This window comes from Neopelma chrysocephalum, unplaced genomic scaffold (genome assembly GCF_003984885.1).
Source record: "Neopelma chrysocephalum unplaced genomic scaffold, ASM398488v2 Primary Assembly neopelma1_76, whole genome shotgun sequence".
Lineage (NCBI taxonomy): Eukaryota > Metazoa > Chordata > Aves > Passeriformes > Pipridae > Neopelma > Neopelma chrysocephalum.
In genome coordinates this window covers 8,053,384-8,074,767 of record NW_020897737.1, presented here as the reverse complement: position 1 = coordinate 8,074,767, position 21,384 = coordinate 8,053,384, and the positions used below count along the sequence as shown (strand labels likewise).

Sequence of the window (21,384 nt, the reverse complement as noted above, 5' to 3'; positions counted from 1 at the left end):
TCAGATCTTTGTTACAGGGACATGTAACTTCAGTGAAAATTTAAATATAAGGAGTAATTTTAACAGTTTTTCAATCACAGGTGAAAGAAGTCTAACTTGTGAAACAAATCATTCTGTCTCTTGCTGTTTATTTTGTTTGTATAAGATGAAAATTTATAAAAATTAAGCAGTCCTAGAGCATTCTTCAAATTACTTTTTTTCAGTCACAGATTATTATGAAAGGAAATTTGACCGATGTTGCATCTCCAAGTTAGTAATTCATAAAATGTTCCTATCTCATTCTGGGTGGGATTTTCAAGTATAACTTCAAGTGAAACTTGGACAAAAGTAGTTTGTGGGTCTGAAGTATCCCAAATGAGTCAGTTTAAAAAGAACTGAATATTACACACCATTCTAGTGATTTTCCTCTTTCTTTTTTGGGTTGTATTTTGTGTTGTTTAATTTTTTTTTTCTGTATCCTACCAATCACTAATAATTTCAGATAATTTAATTTAAATGTCAGCTTGTAAAAAAAGAAAAGGCAGTAGTAATTTTAATTAACTTTTTTTAATAAAGACCTGAATGAACCTAAGTTTTTTGCATAGCATATTACTGAGTCTTTGACTAGCTAACTGTCAGGATACTCTTTCAAATTTTCAGGAAGAAACTAAAAATAAAACACCTTAGATTTATTCTTAGTCAAAATTAATTTCAAAAGTCAGGCTTTTTCATGAAACCAGGTTGCTGGGTTTTTATCACTCTGCTAGAAATGGTTCTAATACTGTAGCTGCAGCATTCTGATTACTGCATATATTTCCACATGACTTTTAGAGAATGCAGTCCCATCAAAATGTTGGCACTAATTTTAAATCCCTGAAAAATGGTGTTTAGACCAACTATACTCTTTAAATAAAGACAACATTCAAAGTTAGATTACATAGGACAATACATGTACAGTAGGCTAAAGTTTTTATTGTCCCTGTTTTTGAGAGGACCTGCTATGAAATTTATGGAGGTCTATTTTCTGTTTTAAAGAAATCGAACCCAAAACTTTTCTGGATTATCCAGGAATGAAAGAGATCTCCTTGGTTTAAGCTGCACTGCCCTGCAGGAGGCCCGAAGGATGACTTGCACAGGTCCTGACGATGTTCTCCTGCTATAATATGCAGCCTACAGCTGTTGCATCCAGGGAGAGCTCAAGTTTTGGAGTTACTACAAAGGCAGAATAAGACATATTGCAATAGGCAGACAGAGTGCTGCATCTCTTCTAAAGCAAGCCTTTTGTGTAGGGGGGTTGTCAGACAGATTTAACCTGAGGGACTAGTATGAACATCAGGGAAAAGTTAGTGCATCCAGTTTCACAGTTCCTTCAAGGAACTCTCTTTTTGCTACAGAAGCTTGGCTTGACTGTTCAGTGCCCATCAAACATTTTCCTTCCTGCTTTTGTATCCTTTTGAGCACACCTTTAATCCTTCTGATTTGATAGTTTTCACAACAGGGATTAAAGCACCACTGATTGATAGAAAGCTAATCCAGGGCAATGGTAACTTTTCTATCCCTGAATTTGGGATACTGTCTTGAGGTCTTAGGGATCACCTGCTGTTGTTGGTAAATCAGTGCAGGCTGCATTTCAAAGCTCACATCCCATCTGCATAGAGCTTGGTGTTGTGCTGAACAGACTGTGTGCATCTGATTCTTGGAATTAACTGTGACAGCAAGATCATTTTGGCAGATGGTTGCTGTGGCATGTGTATAGGTATGTTTGAAGGATGATAGTGATATTCTATTTCCTGATCATCATACCTTTGCTTATGGAAGAGACTTTAATTTTGCTTGTGTTTTTTTTTTAATTAAATATGTAAATATATAAATTGTAAAGTCATTACTTGTTTTGCTTTTTCTTTTTTCATTTCCTTTATTCTAAGGTAAATTCTGCATGCCAAACATGTCCTTTGTCAAGTAAATGAATGTAAAAAGAGGAAATGTAAAAGGTTTTCTGTATTTCCTTTTTCATCAACTTCTGAAATTTCTTCCTACAGACTATTTTATTTCATTTTGTTTCTTATAAGGCTGCATCCCCTTGAGATATTGTTTAAGCAGCAACTCATGTCTGTCCTCACTTGCATGTGCCCTTGGCAAACAGACGCAATTGCTGAGTAACAGGCATCAGAACTCTGTCAGTGTTTGGTTTTTAGGCTTTCAGCAAGATTGCAAAGGGAACACAAAGCTCCACTGGGAAACTGAGCATCAGTATTTCATTTAGTAGTACAGTTAGATTATGAAGCACTGTATGTGAAAGGGTATTTATTTCAAAAAACTCACTGATGTGGAAAGAGGATTGTGAATTTTCTCTATTATCAAGTCAAATGTATAGAAGCTGTTTGAAGATGACAGACAAATTCTCAGATTTTGAATTCTAGATCAACTGACTTTTTATTTTTTGTAATTTTTTTTCTTTGGGTTGGTCAGTTATGAAGTTTTCTCACGTTTTAGAGTGGAAAGTAAACTTTTCATTGCTGTACAGACAAAGTTTTCTTACACTAGTGTTAATCAGGTGAATTTCAGTGTAACCCAAAAGGCATTTCAGATAAAAACAGTGTATGTGAAAGGAAGTTTTAATCTTGATGAGACCTAGCACTGAATGAGTGCATGATGCAGCTGCACTGTTATCCCTTGTTCAGTGAGTATTTATTGAATAGTGACATTACTCTGTCAGAGTTATAAATAAATTTATGTCATGAGAATTATTTCTACCCAAAATTGATTATATGTCAAATATGGGTAGATAGAAGATAAGTGGCATTACACTGAATAGTGTAAAAGTGGCTATTGCTCTGAGTGCCTTGAGGGATATTACAGTTACCTTGTTTCAGCCATAGCTTGCCTAATTTCATCCTTTAAATCTCTGAGATTTCTTATGTGCATTCCATTGGGGTAAAACAGCATCCTAAAACTTCAAGAACTACTTCTGGGATATAAATAATATTTTTACCTAGTCTCTCTCTCTCTGCCTCTTCCCCTACCTCTAGCATGAAATTCCTATTATCAGGACTTCATATGCTTCATATGTTACATATAATCATTATAGGAATTTTTTTACATCACTTTTAATAAAGTAGGATAGATATCTTTTTTTCAAAGATACAAAACATACCATCTGTCTCTTCAAAAACCATATCATATTTCTTTTCTTGTATGCTTTGTTTTTCTGGGCTTAGAAGCCATACTCAGTTCTTTTTAATTCTCCATTGGAAGCAGTAGTGATACTTCAAAGAGGATTATAGAAAAAAAGATATATTATTTCCATAGGGAACACGTAACTTCTGGTTTTGTTTCTGTGAGCAAACTGTACTCCCTGTCACAAAGTTGGAAACTCTCCCTCCATGATCGCTCACATGTTACACAGTAAAACAAATATACCTGTTATCTTTATTTCCTCACATTCTTCTTCATTCCCTTTTGTACATACAAAAGTTTTTTGAGTCAGTGGGTGTTAAAATTTGCAGAGTTTTCAACAAATCAGAACATGATATATTGCACTTGACAACTTCATGAAAACAGTAACTGCCGTGGATGTTGTAGAAAACATGAATATTCAATAGGAAGATGGTTTCAATTTGAGTTATCAAAAAAGTGTTTGTACCACAGAAGTCCTGAGCACTTTTACATGCCAGTTGTTGCAGCAAGGATGCAAAGAGGCCACAAACTCTCAATACTGTTGGTGTTGATCTGCAAGAGGGTAGGGCAGCAACACCAGACTCCTGAGTCCTGTTAGCAGGAATGTAGCCAGATGGTCCAGAGAAGTGTTTCTTCCTCTCTACTGTTCTGGATTGCTGCATTTAGTTTTGGGCTCTCCCATACAAGAAAGATGTGGACATACTAGAGGGAGTTCAGTACAGGACCACCAAGGTACTTGGTAGCACATGTAGCACACATGAGGAGAAGCTCTTAAAGCTGAATTTACTCTATCTCAGGTGGAGATGGCTTATAAATATTATTTATATATGTAAAAACCATATAATATTTATTATATATGTTATATATAATTATATCTAAACCCATATATATTTTATATTAAATGTTTATGTAGAAATAGATGAAGGAAGCTACAAATTTTCTTTATATACAAAGGAGAAATAGTGGGCATGCAAAGTAATTTTTTTTCTAAAAATGATGCTTCTTTCTCTGAGGTTGATACAGATAGCTGTGAGAATTGATAGGTGTATGTGTTCTGTTTCTGTGGCCAGGATTTGGTAGCAGGGGTTACAGGGTGGCTTCTGTGAGGGTTGATTTAGATTGCATATAAGGACAAATTTTTTACAATGAAAGTGGTAAAACACTGGAATAGCTTGCCCAGAGAGGTGTTGAATGCCCCATCCCTGGAAACATTCAGGGTCAGGCTTGACAGGTCTCTGAGCAACCTAATCTAGTTGAAGATGCCCCTGGTCATTGCACAGGGGTTGGACTAGATGGTCTTCAAAGGTCCCTTGTAACCAAAGCCATTCTATGATTCTGTGAAGGAATGAAAGGAAGATGTTTTAAGAGCTGCTTTTATTTCTCATTAACCTAATCTGATTTGATTGATTATAAATTAAACTAATTTCCCCAAGTAGTCTGTTTCGCCTGTGACAGGAACTGGTGAGTGATGTCTCCCTGTCCTTATCTTCACCTCTGAGCCTTTCATTATATTTTCTCTCCCTGGCCAGCTGAGGAGGGGAGCAGTTGGCTTTGGTGGGCACCTGGCATCCAGCCAGGGCCAACCCACCACAGTGCACATAAAAAAAAGTGGACCATCAGTGTTCCTCAACACTTGGCTTTTTCAACTTTGGTGGTACAACTACTGTGGCTGGACTGCATGTTTGAGCAAAGTCTTCAGTTTCCTGAGATATTTAAGCCTGGGTTTTGAGTGCATTCAAAAATTTTATGAATATGTGGTACCTTGGTTTATTTTATTAACTGTTTTCTGAAGAAATATCTCTCAGCCCCATGTTTGTGTCACATTTAGTGTATCATTGAGACCAATGAGAACAACATATCAAAAACTTTTGAATAGGAGAGTAACTTTGATGTGATTAGTATTGAAGTCAAGTACTTGCAGTGTCCTATGTCAGCAATTTATAAAGCATTTGATAAGTAATCTTGACTGAAGAGCTACAAAAGCAATTCCAGGGTATAAGCTTGGGTCTGGATGGCATACTTTGGAGTGACAGTAGAAGAGGCATATTTGATCTCTACAGAAACTTAAGTAGGAGAGAGAATATTGTTTTCTTGCCGTATTTAAGATCTGCTTGATATATTGACTTACTGACAAGAGTGTACTCTGTCTTCTGGGAACGTATCCAAGCCCTGAGTTCTTTTTTAAGTTTAAAGAGTCTTTTTTTAGAAAGGAAGGGTGGGGGTTTTTAAAATCTTATATATATTTGCTATATTACCTCCATTACTGTTTGCTGATCAGGCTTACCTCTGTTCCTTCTTTAGTACAAAATACACTTTAAGTTTAAAAGTGTGCATTTCATTTTCTTTTGCTTTTTGGCTTTGAGTTGAGGTCTTTTCTTTTGAGACAGAAAACAAAAAAGATTATTGTATCAAGTATGTTTGCATTTATTTCTGTAATGATATCGACATTTGTCTCTCTGGCTGTGGTCTTTCATTAGCGGTGTAGTCTTTATTTTGGGCAAAATTCAGATAAACTTTAGTTTTTGCTCCAACGAAATATAAACAAGTCTTGAAAAGACATAAATAATGGTTCCAGGTGGCAGTTTTGATGTGCAGATCTTGGAACTGACTTTCTTATCTAGACCTAATGAAAACACTTACATGACTTCACCAATACAATGTTTGAATTAAAATTATTTCATTTTTTGTTATGATAATGGAATTATTCCTTTTACCAGAATGAAGGGAACATAGAAGGATCAAGTGTATGTTTTTTCAGTTGATGAATTTGAGGAACTCAATGATCTGAATTGATTTTTTAATGGCAAACTGAAAAACATGAACAGAAGTTGATTTTCACCTCCAAATAGCTTGTCTGTTAAAAAAAAAATTAGGATTAAAAAACAAGTTTATCTCATGTCAGAATTTTCTGATGATTGCACTATTTTTTCAGTGATATTTATCACTTTAACCTGAAACTGTATTTACTGTGGGAGTACATGCATCTTGATTGTAAATCCAAGAAAATAACAAATAATTATTTTCAGCATATCAATCTTATTCAGAGACCCTTTGATACAGGCAAGCTGTTCAATTTTGCTTTTGATTTCTGGCTGCAACAAAACATGGTTAGGCTTTGCCATAGAGAGACTGATCAATATGATAGTTAAAGTTGCTGTTTTGAAGGATTTTTTTCTGATTCCAAACATATGCCAGTCACTTGCTTATTTCAAGACAGTCAGCATGCATTATTATATCACCTAAAATAAATAATGTAGAAGATACTTCTGGTTTGGTTCAGGTTGTTCAGAAGAACCTAAATTCTTTGAGAACTTAAAGTTATGGAAATTCTTTGAGCTGAAAACTGATGAGTTTATGTCAAATTCCTCACAAATGCAGTTCCTGAGTACAATATCACACTGATTGGTTAAACACCTCAATGTGCAGGGTAACAATAACAAGTGTACAGACCAGAAGTCATGCTATGCATTTTAATTTGGCTGTTCGAGTTTTGGGTATTGATGGGAGCACAGTACTGGTTTACAAGTGGAAGTCCTGGTGTTGTTGTCAGTGTTGGTGTGAGCAGGCAGCTGAGGACTTTTGGGTCAGAGAGTGAGAAGGGAAAGCCCTCCACATAGCTCCACTTTCCACTCAAGGCCTTGCTGTGGGCTGGAGTTGGTGGCAGCTCCTTCTTGCAGCCACCCTGACAGCTTTCATCTCTGTGTCGGCCCTTCTGGCAACAGCTGTTCGGGGCCCCCTGAGCCTCTGTGGCTCTGCCTGTTTCTGCATTTAGAGAAGTGTCCATTTACACAGGGAGGTGCCATAGATAATAGCTTTGGCCTCTTGGCTTCTCACCAGGTATCCAAACATTAGGTACCCTCATACTGAGCAGGCTTGCGGTTAAAACATCATCAGGAAGATAAAACTAACTTTTCTCATGGCAGTTTGTGTTCATTCTTAATGAGTAAACTGACCAACACTTGGTGAATTCTGTTTTTTGGTGACAGGAACATCTGACATCAAATATTGAAGTGATTTTGCTAGTAGTTGGCTGCACAGAGCACTTTTCTCTGTGGTAACTTCTCTTGACATCTCTTGCTTAAAACATAGAAAGTCAACAGATCCTGAGGCCATACTAGCATGACCTGTATTCACACTGAAAATCAGCATTTAAGGGTACTTTTGCCCTTTTTGGCACCCAAGTTTCTGCCTTCCCCAAGCTTGCCTTAGGCCATCTCCAGTAGGGAAGATTTGACGCAAGTATGTGCAGAAGCTCTGGAGCTTTTACCACATTTCCTCTTACATAATGACCACTGGGTCCCAATTAACCTGTCCTTCATTAAGAACAGTTAATTGCAGTGGATCTTGCACATTGGTAGAGAGAAACACCTAAAATACTATAAATTCCTAATTGAAATCTCATTATGTATAGAACAATGCTAGTTTCTAAAAGGAGTCCTGAAACCATTATAGTTATTTTTCTTCTCGAGCCAGTTTTAATAATGTGTAAGGTATGAGGCCTCTCCTTTCTGCTTTATGTTTTGTGTTGTTCTCTTTTAATAAGATTTTATGGGGTTTTTTTAATTAATTGAACATCATGTTATGAAACTGGTGTTTCATAATACCAATTATTTTTCTCCAGTCATCAACGATGTTAGCAACAACTTAAAACTTCAGACTTTATTTTAAAAAGAAAATAAAACTGCAAAAAATATTTGTAACAGAAGGAATTAGGACAGTATCTAGAATCTAAATAATTTCTTTTAATTATAAAACACCCTTATTTTTTATTTTAATAGGATTTGAAAGAGGATTGTATATGTTAGTGTATTTGAGGAAGGATGAAAGTATATTTGAATCCCATAGGTGCTAAAATATGAGAGGCCTTACTGTTACATTTTGGTATATCATTTAAATATACAGTCCTGTATATACAAATAATTTTTCTTCTAGGAATAGCTATTTATAATTAACAGATCTCAGGTATGTTTCACTGGGTTGGTGAAAGAGAAAAAAACTGTCCTTCCTTCTTTCATAAGATTTTTTTTTTTTCTCCAGACCTAGAAATGGTTGTGCAGCCTATCTGGCTGCTTGTTGTAAAAGAAAGTCAGTATTGATTTCAAGTATTGGAATGTCAGCAGAACTAATAGAGGTAAATGCTCTCCAAACTGTCCAGCAGGACTTTAAGACCTTGCCCGAGTAACTAAGTGGAGGTAAATGTTCCTGTAGAGAAGGTGCTTCTTCGTGCTGCTGCTGTTTGATCTCTGGAAAATGGGGAGAGGGAAAATTAGACATACTGAAAGTAGCAGCATAATTATTTTGCTGCAGAAAGATTGCCAAAAGATTGACAGGGTGAGTGTGCTGATGGAATGTGCAGGTGTAATGGGATTAGACATTCACTGAAGTGCATGGGTCAGGACCTGCGTATTTATCGGGAGCAGACTACCTTCTAAAAATCTAGAAAACTATCCAAGTTTTTAACAGGTCTTACAGTTTTGCTTTCAGAAAGTTGTGTGTGTGATTCTGTGCACAGTTATGCTATTTCCCTCCTGCTCACTCAACCCTCAAATACAGAGTTTTCAAAGCAGATAGCTAAGCCCGTTCTTAGACATCTCAGTAGAGATACACTTGCAACTCCTGCTTCAAAAATGTGCTTTGTTTGCTTTGTTGGATTTGCTTGCATGAAAGAGGGCACAGGCTATGTTAGTAACATAAATATCACACAGTTACACCATACAGTAAAAGTTCTTCATTGCTGTGTCTATGAGGAATTTTTCTGCCTTAATGTGACCTCAAACGCACAATGTTTCATTCTATCTAGGGTTTCCATCCTAGATATAGTGACAAGAAAAATAGACAAATGGTAAAAATAACAATTTCCATTAAAATTACAATTATCAGAATAGTTTATATTTCTCTAATGGCAAGGGTCAGATCCTCAGTGAAACTATAAATGAAGAAAGATTTGTTTCTTTAAAGATTGGGTTTTTTATTTTATCTATTTATTCACATTTTCATTACATGTAAAGGAAAGCAGTCATTCAGGGGTTTTCTCAGTCTTCAAAAAACCCATCCAAGAAATCCATAAACTCCTCTGAAACACATGGAATTATGTAATAATTGAATACAAATTAATTGTTAGAGGTCTCAAAAAATTATTTGCCTGTGATCAAGAGAGAAATACATGACCCTGTGCTATGTCTAAAAAGTCAGTCCTGTGAATGAGAATCTGCACACTAGAGACTTGAGTATATGTTCAAATGATTATATTAGTGCTCTTAAGAGTTAAAATTCCACAGCTAAGGTAGCTCAATGTTAATGAAATTAAGAAGACCCCGCCATGTTTGCAGAGTTACTGTCAGCAAGAGAAGGCTGCATCCTTAGATGCAACCTGAAATCTCTTGCAATCTGAATATAACCTAAATCGAAGGCCTGTTTTACCTATTTATAAAGATATTTTCTGAAGACAGGGCCCAATTTGCTAAAGAAAGCTCTTTTTTAATCTTCTTTTAGATGAAAGTAGCATTTGAATATGAAGTTTGGTCACATCTTTATTCCAGGACTTGTGGAATTTTAAACCATAAGAGTGATAGATGCAACTTAAATGGATTGTTTTCTGCAGTGCAAAGTTATACTTTTGGCTTCCACTCATCAACACTTGATTCTCTCTTAGAGAACTAACTCTTACCCTTTTTTATCTTGAAAAATATGTTGAGAACCTAGAAATGCCTTAATTATATTCATAAGCTTATCTTCACAATAGAAAAGACCTTTTTATCGTTCTTTTTAATCAAGTAATTAGCATGAAACTCAGAGATGTAATCATACCAGACTGGAATTGGGGTCATGCCATAGGCTGGCTGAATAGGAGGCTTCTTGGCATGATGATGTATAACCATTTCACAACAATGCTTTTAACTCAGTAAGTCTGCCCTTTAATTATATTTTAAATCTCATTTGAGAAGTTTTTATCATTATGTAAATTGCTCAGTAAATGCTCATTCTAAGACTCAATAAAAGTTTTGCTCATGGACTAGAAGAGCGAATTACTTAAAAGCTTGATGGAGGAACCAGGAGCTTAAAAAAAAAAAACACACTAAATCCAACAGCCAGTTCCTAGAAGAACTGTGTATTTTAAAATAGCGAACTCCCATGGAACCAGAAGTATCTTGCAAACCAGCAGAAATACTTCACTGTTTTGTCCCATCATTATTCTAATTCGTGGTATCTTCCTTCTCAGACAAATGTTTCAAAAAAAGTATACATTTCTCTCTGTTCAAATGCTTTGATGGCGATGCCCAGCTCACAAGGACAGACTGTCATAAAGCATAATGCAAACTGACCTTCTACTGCCAGAAACAAAGAAATAGAGCAAGTGCATCTTGCACTAAATCTATCACTCATGCACTTAAAATGCATTTGACTTGCCTTACTGTAGCCATTAATTCAACATCTCCAGAACCATAACACTCACAAAATTATTCCTCTCTCTAGCAGACAGAAGAATAAGCTGTGTTCCTGAAAGAGGTGCCATGTACATAGATCTTTGTGCCTCCAAAGGCTGCTGGAGTCTGCCAGGGCATTGAAAAAAAACCTCTCATACTCTCTGTATCCTCACATAGAGTTTAACGCTTTAGGCAGAATCGGAAATTTGAAGGAGTTTAGCTGTAATTAAATGAAAGCAAGTGGGATGATTAATTTGAAATCCATATCTAAACTGTGCTAAGCTGTGCTGAACAGAGTTGCAAAATACAGGCAGTGACTCCATTTCCTACATCTGTAGAAGCCATAAGGAGGTTACGAAAAGAAACCAAACCAGAACTTTGAAGGGGAGCCTTTTTTGATTAAGCCAGCAGATCATCCCTGTTGGTAAGAATTCACTCAGTATGCTGAGCCCTAAGAGCTGCTCTATCACCTTCAAGACCATAGAACAGAGACCTGTTCTCTACAGATGTGCTTTGCTCAGTAGTATTGTTGGAACAAAAAACAAACAAAACCAAAACCAATCAAAATAAAAACCCCAAACCAAACTGTTTTGGAACAAGTTTGTAAGTTCTGCTTTATCCAGGCACTTGAAATGATATAAATGCAAAATAAAAGCAGAAAGATACCCATATTCTTTAGAAGTTTTGAAATCACCATAAAAGAACATAAAAATAAATTTTTTATTCATAGAAAGTTGTATTTCAAAGAGAAGGAAGGAAGGAGGGAAGGAAGGAAGGAAGGAGAAGGAGAGAAGGAGAAGAAAGAGGCAAGAAAGGAAAAGGAAAAAGGGAAAATAGAGAAAGGAAGAAAGAAACAGGAAAAGAAAGGAAGGGAAAGGAGGGGAGGAAAGGAAAAAGGGAAAAGAAAAGCTAAAGTGGAAGGAGGAAAAAAGGAAAAGAGGAAAAAAGGAAAATGAAAAAAAGGGATTACATCATTCAAGTGTTTTGCACAGTATAAGAGGTTTAAAAAGCATATGCTACTGATATAAGCTATTTAAAATGTTTAGTTGGTTTGTTTTTTTCAGAAATTACTTATGGGAAATACAGTATGCTCTGTTAATGCAAATAGGAGGGGGATTATTAGTGCAGCAAACTATAGAGATGGAGAGGGATTATAGAGGTGATCTTTGTTTTGTTTTGAGTAATTTTATGATCACTTTTCTAGCTATTTCAGTTTTTGCATTACAGAAACAGTATAGTACTTCTGAGCTATGTATAGCCACACAAGTATTACAGCTGATGCTTTGCATACATGTATGTAATTTTGCAGACTGACATTTTGATTATTTACTGCCAATAAGATATTTTTTTTTCTCTGTGTAGCTTTTATTTAATGAGATCTTTAATTTTGTGAGCCCCTCATACTTCAATTAATGTAATTTATTTTGTTAGTAACTCTATACAGTACCTAGAAAATGTAAATGCTTCACTGGAAATAAAAAGTATGATTCCAAGGACGGAACTGAGTTTGCAGAGGAGGATTTAAGCACTTTAATTTCTTTAAATTATTGTATAATTAATTTTTTCTACTTTGTATAAAAGATAAATGTTTTGTCAACTGTGCTGCATTAATTTCCATGTTTTAGCATGACTCATCTATAGTCCAAGAAGTATAACTGATTCCTTCTTTCTAGGACTTCGTTTTACTTCCAGACTACCGATCCTTCCTGATGTATTGCTGAAATAAGGGCAGATTTTGACATGTCTCATGTCCCTTATATGTCTGTGCGTTGCATGTGGGACATGAAGTATATTGACACTGGTTATTATTCCTGCTGAAGTATCTCCAACCATATTGAATCCTTACAGGACTAGCTCTGCTATGTGGAAGCTGACAGAACTTCTAATGCATTAGATTTCACTGTGACAGCCCCGCTGTGCTGAGCAGGGCACTGTGTAAAACAAAACTTGTGGAACCACAGGTGAATCTCTTTTACCTACCAAAAGAATTAGGGCAGTGAGAATGTGGGCTCCTGTGGGGAATGCTAGCAGTAGTTCCAGGGGGAAAGCTGAATTGGGCTAGTATTATGCCAATACCTGTATTGAATTGGGCAAGTATTTTGCCCTGGCTTTCTGGCACTGTTGGGTGTGCTGTCTTACAACACTAGTGTACTTCTCCCCTAAAAACATGCAATGGTTCCAAGGGCTCAGGACAAAAGTGAAACAGCCAGACCAAATTTCCTCACCCTGTTTTGTCCAAGAAGGTTGTTTCCCTCAAGACAAGTGTACTTCATCCCTTTATCATTCCAGTTCTGTGTCTTAGTTCCAGACTTACTCTATATAGTAAAATAATGTAAATACACATTTTTAAAAGAAACCTCTAATAGCTATTCAGCTAAGTTTCTACAAACAAATATTATGTTACTTTTTATGATCTAACTTTATAATTCAGCTTAATAAAGGAGGATTTCACTAAAATTCTTAGACAAATCTGTGCCTGATGGAGTTACATTTCTTTTCAAGCAGTTCAGCTTACTCAAAGCAGTAACTTGTGATCAAAAAGATGATTTCTATTTTTCTCTCAGCTTTTTTTTTTCTTCCACACAGCCTCAGTAATAACCCCTACAGCAAAAATGCACCACACAGTCCAATTGTAACCCAGTAGAATTATACCAGGATTGATTTTTTATTCTCTGCGGTCTCTCTATGTGTTTGAACACGTTGGAAAAGATGAAAATGCAATAAATAATATATATTTAGTCTATGTGCTGTACTTCTAGGTATGATGTGTAATCGCAGCACACTTTTACAAATAGCTTAGCCATTTTTGAAGTTAAGTAGATCTTCCTGCTTTATCATTGCCAAGAAAAAGAACCTAGTTCATATTGTACTTTTGAGACGTGGAAATTATTTATTTCAGAAAACAAATAAAAGATATATAGATCTTTTTATTATATGCTCTCTGCTTCTCTTGGGATGTGAAAGTGTCACAAAGAAAGGAACTAAAATGCACCAACCAAAATGGAGTAAATATCTTTGTTGTTGCCTTTCTTCTGTGTAGGCTTCCTGTATAGCTGGAATAAACTTCTTCTGGGAGCATTAGAAGTAGTGCAGTATACACAAGTAATTTGGAATAAGGAAGACCAAGTCTTGAATACTAAGCTTTTGTCAAGAATACTCCACTTTTCATGTTTATTTCCTACTTAACTAACTTTCCAGGTGTATTGTGATTCTATATAGTATTCTGAAATAAAAAAGGATATGACTCAGTTTATTTTCAGAATTATGTATGTGTCAGGAGAAAACCACAAAATGTGAAAACTCCAAGACACTTTTTCTAAAAACAAAAAAATACAGAAAGCCATTTTTTAAAAATTTTGTCTTATAAAATGCCATGAGTATATGTGTGGTAAAACACCAAGAGGGCATAAATTTGACAGCTTCCTACTGTGAATTGTTATTGAACACGTTTCATGGCACATGTTCTTTCAGAGGAAAAGGCAGCTCTTTCCATCACCATCCTAAAAACTAAGGACTTTGTGCAAGAGGTAGTGCATATAATTCTTTTACCCTTTCATTCTTTCTATTCAGAATAGATTTATCATTTTTTAAATGTGGAAGGACCTTAGAAGTATACAGACTTAATTAAAAGTTAACTTTTTTACTGTTAGCTTTATCCTTTCTTTCATGTTATTTTGGCTGTTTACATCAGGATAGTAATATTTAACTCAACTTATATAAAGTCTCCAAATGCATACATAAAGAAAAAGAAATTTGGTAATAGCATATTCTTCAGTCAAGCAAACAAAAATAAAGTATTGCAGATAGAAACTGAAGCTAACAACATTCAGACTTGAAAAAAGGTACAAATTTTCAAGTAAGGGCATTCATTCCTGGAATATTATACGTTGTTATGTACCTCAATAATGGCATTTTTAAAAATATAAATTGCTTATTTAATATCAATCAATAAAAATATAGTGTTTATAATACATTTGGATTCTGCAGAGTTACCTCTGATGTATCCAAACTCATTCCTAACTACTTTACTGCTAGGATGACCTTAGATAAGTAAAATAGTTGGATAAAAACTTTTGTACTGTACCAAAGACATTGCTAGCCCACCTTAAAATTTCCCCAAATACTGTACTAGTCATTGCTGTGCAAGGAATAGGTATCCAGTTAAGGACATTTGGAACAGCAGTAGGTGAACAAGGACAATCTACTCATGATTCAGTGCAGCTAACATTGCACTTAAAATATCAAATAAAACCAATTCAATTAGGAAGACACCAAGTAGACAGATTGTGTGCTTCCCTCCTTCAAAGTCATTCTTCTAAAGAAAATTGCAACAAATTTCCATTGGGGACTATCTGTGATGCTCAGTTAGTGCTGGGTCTTGCTCTCCAATGCCGTAAATCACTTGCTCTTTCACACTTCGTCCCTAGCACTCCCATTTCGGGTAGCAAGAAAACCACCACCAGAAAACTTAGTGCCCAAGCATCCCAGGAGAAAATGCAGAGCTTTATTCATTAGGTCATTTTCTTTGTGTCTTTGTTTGAAAGTAAGCGAATGTGGCTGCATATAGAGTGCGTGTGTGCTCACGCATGTACGTGTTTAAATTATTATTATTATTTTTATTCTTTTTAATGGGCTTGATTCAACCACCATTCCCTGCGAATGAATCTGACCTTGTGGAGCTGCAGCATGCAAACTTCTTGGAGAAGGGCAGCCAGCGTACAAAGGCTGCATTGACTGTGTGGGCAGGCAGGAATGCTGGTACCAGGCAGCTCTCTAAAGAATGTTCTTTTGGCAGAAACAACCGTGCTAAAAATGAGGGGGAAAAATGAATCCAAAATGTAGAGCTGGCCTGCAGTTACGGAGCGATAAGAAAAGTTGGCTGTTCAACATGAGCTGCCAGTTGCACATTCTGGGTCCTTGCTATTCTCAGGCCCTCCTACATCCGTGGCCTCAACCAGTGTTTTGGTACAGCACAAAGTGGCTGTTTATTGGTATTGACTTCTGAGGCCTGGGCTCCAAAATGCGTTCTGTCAACAGAATGTAAGTGAACTTGGCATTTTAAAGCTCAGCTGCTGCAGACACCCAGATTTCTTGGAATTGCTATGCAGCAGGACCGGTGTTGCAGTCCCCAGCTGAAACTGAAAATGTTGCACAGGAAGACATATCATGTGAAGGTCAGATTTACCTGAGACCCTGGGGGTTTTGTGTTTTTTTGTTTTTCCCTCATCAGCACAGTAAATATATCTTGTCCTTCCTTTGTTGCCTGTCAAAGGCTACACTTTTAACTGTCTAGATTTTGCTCAGTATGCTCTCTATGGGAGAAAGGTCGCACTCAATGCAAAAGGCCTTCATGTGAAAGCGAAACATGGCTGTGTGTACAGTACATGGTACTGCCATAAAAGCAGTAATCAAAACCTGTGCTCTGTGTTGCACTGATTTTTCCACTGTTTTGAAAAATTGTAGTTTCTATGATTTTTTAAGAAATCACATGTATTGTTTTCTGTTGCTTCCATAGGAACTACAGGCAGAAATTGATGCTCACACTGACATCTTTCACAGCCTGGATGAAAACGGGCAGAAAATCCTGAGGTCCCTTGAAGGCTCTGAAGATGCAACCCTCTTGCAGAGACGCTTGGATAACATGAACCTCAGATGGAGTGAACTTAGGAAGAAATCTCTGAACATTAGGTAGGACCTGAACATGAGCAAAAGCCTCCTGTTGGTGTGTAAGACAGAATGCTGCATTTTGCAATTAGAAATGTTTCTGATAGCACTGTTTTTGTCTGTTTTGAAATTACTTCTACTACTTTGAATGTTGGCTTAACTTTGTAAGAATTAGTTTTTTTGGTGTGAAAATGATAGTAGAGGATTAGGATTTGAGGCATATGATGAACTTTTGTAATTACAGAGGGAGAGATTAGCATGTTTAAACATGCTCTAAATGTAGGCTTTTTCTAGAGCTGGATATGACTTATCAATGAGTCTTGAAAGTTATCATAAATAACCAGTATTTATTATAAGCTTTATTTTGAAGGCTGCTATTTCCAGTACAAAACTAAAAATAGCCTTGCAAATGAGAAGACAATTTATTTAAGGTTTTAGCTGTTGTGTGGAGAATGGACAGAATTGCCAAATAAAATCCAGGGGTGAAAGAAATCCATAGGTAGTGTCATGAGAGGTAAAAACTTTTGATTGCAAGGGAAAATATAATAAAAGGTAACATTGCAAATGATCAAGTAGTCGTTCAGGCTTCAATGGACTGAAGATTTCTTTTCAAAAGAATTTATCCAGGAAACTTTCCTTCAGAAATATGACTTTTACAATAGGCAACCCAGCTCTGTTGCATTCAGTCTCAGGCATTTTTTCATTTGCTCACTTGCTGTGTGTTGGTGGTAGTTCAGAGGACAGCAAAAGGCAGAAGTGTTTTCCAAAGTAATGTATGAAATATTAGCTTTTTTCAGCTCAGGTCCTGAGGGAGGTCAGGATGTGTAATGACAAAAGTCATCTTCATATAATCAATCATTAAAAATAAATGAAGGATGTGAGGTTGAAAAGATATTAGAAGCTAAAGAGACACATTCCTCCTTCTTTTTTCTGAGGAGCAAAAGAAGAAGGAAAAAACCCTTCACAGTCTCTGAGAATTTTTTCATCACGTGCATTTTACCAATGAACTTGCTCAAATGCAGTGATATTTGAGATAAGAAATGGTACATATACAGAGGAAATATTTAGAAGATGTTGTTATGATGGAGGCCTTTTTTGCATAAAGTGGTATTCTGTCTTTTAATTTTTCCAGTGATTCAATTAATTTCATACACACCTCTGATTAATGGCACAGACAATTGCCTCAGTAGTGTATGGGGATTCTGTTGGCTTTAACAATCTCCTCATTACTTTTTTTTCTTTTTTGAAGAATTTCATTTAAAATAAGAGAATGAATCTTGTATGAGCTAAATGGTTTATGTAGTGGTTTAAAGAAATGCTTGCTCTTCTCTGAGTTGGAAAACCGCTCTCTACGTTTCAGGTAATTAAACTCCCAGTAATCCTAAGTGATGACTACACTACTCTTATGCTAGTCCTGCATAATATTTGTGCACTTCTAGGGAGACTGACAATTCAACACAGCTATTACTCACTGCTGAAGAGGAAAACTTAAAAACCAAACCAAACCAAACGACTAAAAACAAAAAACAAGAGATGCAAAAAAAGCCAAGACTGCAGAACCAAATTTAAATCTGTGTTGCCAGAATCTAATTCAAAGCTACTGAAGCTGTTTAAAAATCATTAAGTTAATGAAACACTAGGATCTTTCCCAGTAAATAAGCTTGTACAATTTGGGTTTTACTTTCACTGTGACTGAATCTATCTTATATTTAACACATGCTTTCAGATCCCATTTGGAAGCCAGTACCGACCAGTGGAAGCGATTGCATCTCTCTCTTCAGGAACTTTTAGCATGGCTGCAGCTGAAGGAGGACGAATTAAAACAGCAAGCACCCATTGGTGGAGATCTTCCCACTGTGCAGAAACAGAATGACATCCATCGGGTATGGGCTTTTTTAAAATCTTTTGGTCATTGCTTTTTGTTTGGCAGATTGGTGCTGCATGACAGGATCCTTGTTGGAAAAAAGGAAGACACCATTTAAAATACATTTTAGGATGAAAACCAAAATTCTTCCTTGAGAGTAATAGCTACGACTTTCAAACACAGAAGAGAAAATCAGCCTTTTGGAGAAGGGAGTGTTTACTACCGTGACCTTCACAGACCTATCACAGAAAGGCAGATTTCATGGCCAGAACAATTGCTAACCCGGTATTTTTTGAGGATTAAATAAGTATTTCTGAAAATTTTTCTAGATCAGGCATTTAAACTTCATGTGGACTTTTTGAAACCCTATTTTACTATTGAAAAGAGTAGCTGATATCGGCCCTGCTCTGCATCGTTGTGACAACTTTCTGTGGCTCACACTGGTTTCATCATGGAATTCTTATGGAAAGGCAATAGCAGTGTCATATGGGAACTATTCTAGACTAAGATTCGCATTAAAAAGGAACCTACATTGAATCCTTGTATGGGAAGTTGATTTTTTTAAAATCCACCAAATGAACAACCTCCAAAATAACACAATACTTTTGAATAATTCATCATACAAAGATTCACACAGATTTTTTGGTTGTAAAGGTATACTTTATATAAATATATATATATATATATATATCTGATGCTAACCTAATGTCTGCTTTCAGGTAAACAGCTTTTAATTTACTATGCCATTGATGTCTATTCTGATCTGGATGTGAAATCACACTAGTACCTCCACTATACACTTTTCCTTTTCTTGGAATTTACTTGGATGTAGTATTCAAGCTCTCTGCTTCACCCACATGTGTCTTTAATTAAAATAATGACATTATGGGAAGTTTTTTACCTCCTCTTTGGTGTCCAATTATGCTTCAGTGGTATCTAAAAAGCTATTTTGAACAAATGTATTTTTATTGAAGAATTTAAATTGTCAGCCAGACAACTTGCTTCCGCAAGAAAAGAATATTTCAAAACCAACGATCATCCTCTCAAAGCATTGTGCTGCATATATGTAACTTTCAGTTTGTGAAACTTGCCACAAAAAGTATTGTTTCTGAAGCTCCTGAATCTCTGATTTTATTGCTTAATGGAGAAATGTGAAATGTTACTATAAAATGAAATTGTATCTGTGTTTTTTCCATTCGTCAAGTAGCTAAATATAAACATTGCTCTCCTTCATGCAGAAAGACACATTTGAGAACAAATAGTGACATCAAATTTGGAAAGAGAACATGACATATCTTGCTGCTTCAAGTTGTTTGGAACCCTGAGTTTGTGAAAAGTCAAGAAGTACCATATTCAGCCAGGCATGGATTTTGGCATAGCCAAAAGTTATTCCCATCAATAGCAGACTGATGGGAAGCAGTGCCAATATGGTTTCCCAGGGCCTATCTTCACCAAATGACTGAGGAAGCCAAAGAGAAAGAGGAACAAAAACGCTCTCTCTCAGTGCCAAATGCTTTTCTAAGATAATATAATGCTTTGCTGCAAGGGGCAGCTTGGTCGCGTTTAGATCTTCCTTCTGGAGAGGTGATGTGTAGGATGTGTCTTTCTCACAAAACTTTACTCAGGACTTAAAGCATTATCACAGAAACAGTGAGGAATAAACATCCCTGACTTTATGGACCAGCACCATTCCTTTTTTCACCTTTCTACCATGAAAGTTAAGATATATGATATGCCTGAGGTCTGTTCTAGCCAGCTGTCTGTAGCAACTTCCATAAAGTAGTTTTAAAGCCCATCCAAAACATCAGGATGAAAGACACAATATAGATGTTGCTTTAACTCAGCATAACATTAACTCAACCCGTTTCTCCAAAGACGACTCCTAAGCCAAAACAAGACTTAGAGAATGATTTCTGTAGAATTGTTCCAATAAAAGTTTTCTCCTCTAAATAATATTTGAGTCTTTGAAAACATTGTTTTTCTTCTCCTAGACAGAAGAAATATTTTTTCATCTAAAGAAATTACATCTCCTAAAATTTTAGTATTGTATATTGCTTTATAAGCTGTTTGAAAGTTACCCAGAATTCACCATAAATGTGGCAGGACTTCAGTAATGAACTAAGTGATCTCTCTGTCTCTCACCAATCAAACGAAGTGCAACATGACTTTACAAAATACATTTTCTCACTTCTTTATACCTTCTCTGCCACTTGCAGATTCATAACACAGATCTTTGGTCATCCTGTCTAGTATCGAAGTTAGAACATTTTAGTTCCTTTTAGAAATATGTGTTCTTTCCTTTTCCCATTCTGTAGCACTGCAGGAGTTTGATGTGAGGCTTTTCTAGTTGTAGGTATTCTGATTCCCTGTGGAAAAAAGAACAGACAGAATCGTTGAAATTAATTTATCCTGTCTGATCTTCGAGTATCTCTTACAGAGGATGGAAAAGAATCAGTACAAAATTCTGTCTCCTGTTCATCAAAACATTATTTAATTATCTCAATTTTCTTTGCTTTACTAAGTATCATAATATTGTTTTATTGAAATTTTATTAACTACTATTTATCTCATTTAAGTAATTTAGACGTCCTGCAGATAGCCTGTTATGTCTTTCATTCTTTTGAGAGTTGCCTCATTTTCTATGTAGTGATTTTATTAACAGCATAAATAGCATTTATGAATATAGAACGTAGTTATTAACAACTCCATGGAAACCCTTTCACATGAAATCTATAGCACCACTGCCTAAGGAGGAGTACAGTGCCTGCTTCAACACACTAACCTTTTCTGGTGGCACAGTTGATATCTACTTTTAACAATTGAAGTCAAAACCCCTTTTTTAAAAAGCATTCTGGTTGGCAAACATCTTGAATTAATCTAATTGTACATTTTGCTTTAAAATTCATTGAAAGAAAAAATACCTGTTTTTTTTATATAACAGAGATTTATGTTAGTTTAATGATGTAACTCTTTTCTCATTATAATCACATTTTTCAATTTAAACAATCTTCGTTTCTTCATTTAGAGAGATTTAAGGACACTCATGAAGAGGTAGTGGAGGTCGGAGATAAGCTGATCAATATATGCATTATTAAAACGGTGGACAGGATGCCATTACTGCTGTAGTGTTGATGACAAATAGACATGGTTAAATAAAGTAGTTTACTTACTTTTTGGTCAGGTCATACATTATGCATATTCGATTTCCTCTACAGTCACCACAAAGTGTGGAAGGAGTTAAGGAATTCAATGAAATTAGCCTGAAATCATTAGCTA

General features: G+C 35.9%; 1 protein-coding gene across 12 annotated transcripts in view; it reads left to right on the top strand.

The window, feature by feature from the left end:
• DMD (dystrophin) overlaps window positions 1-21,384 on the top strand; it is a 1,013,774-nt gene that overhangs the window by 799,879 nt on the left and 192,511 nt on the right. For all 12 annotated transcript variants that reach the window (XM_027688940.1, XM_027688937.1, XM_027688948.1 and 9 more), the window contains 2 exons: window positions 16,096-16,268; window positions 17,971-18,127. In XM_027688940.1, coding sequence (XP_027544741.1) covers window positions 16,096-16,268; window positions 17,971-18,127 — 330 coding nt within the window. The remainder of the gene's footprint in view (window positions 1-16,095; window positions 16,269-17,970; window positions 18,128-21,384) is intronic.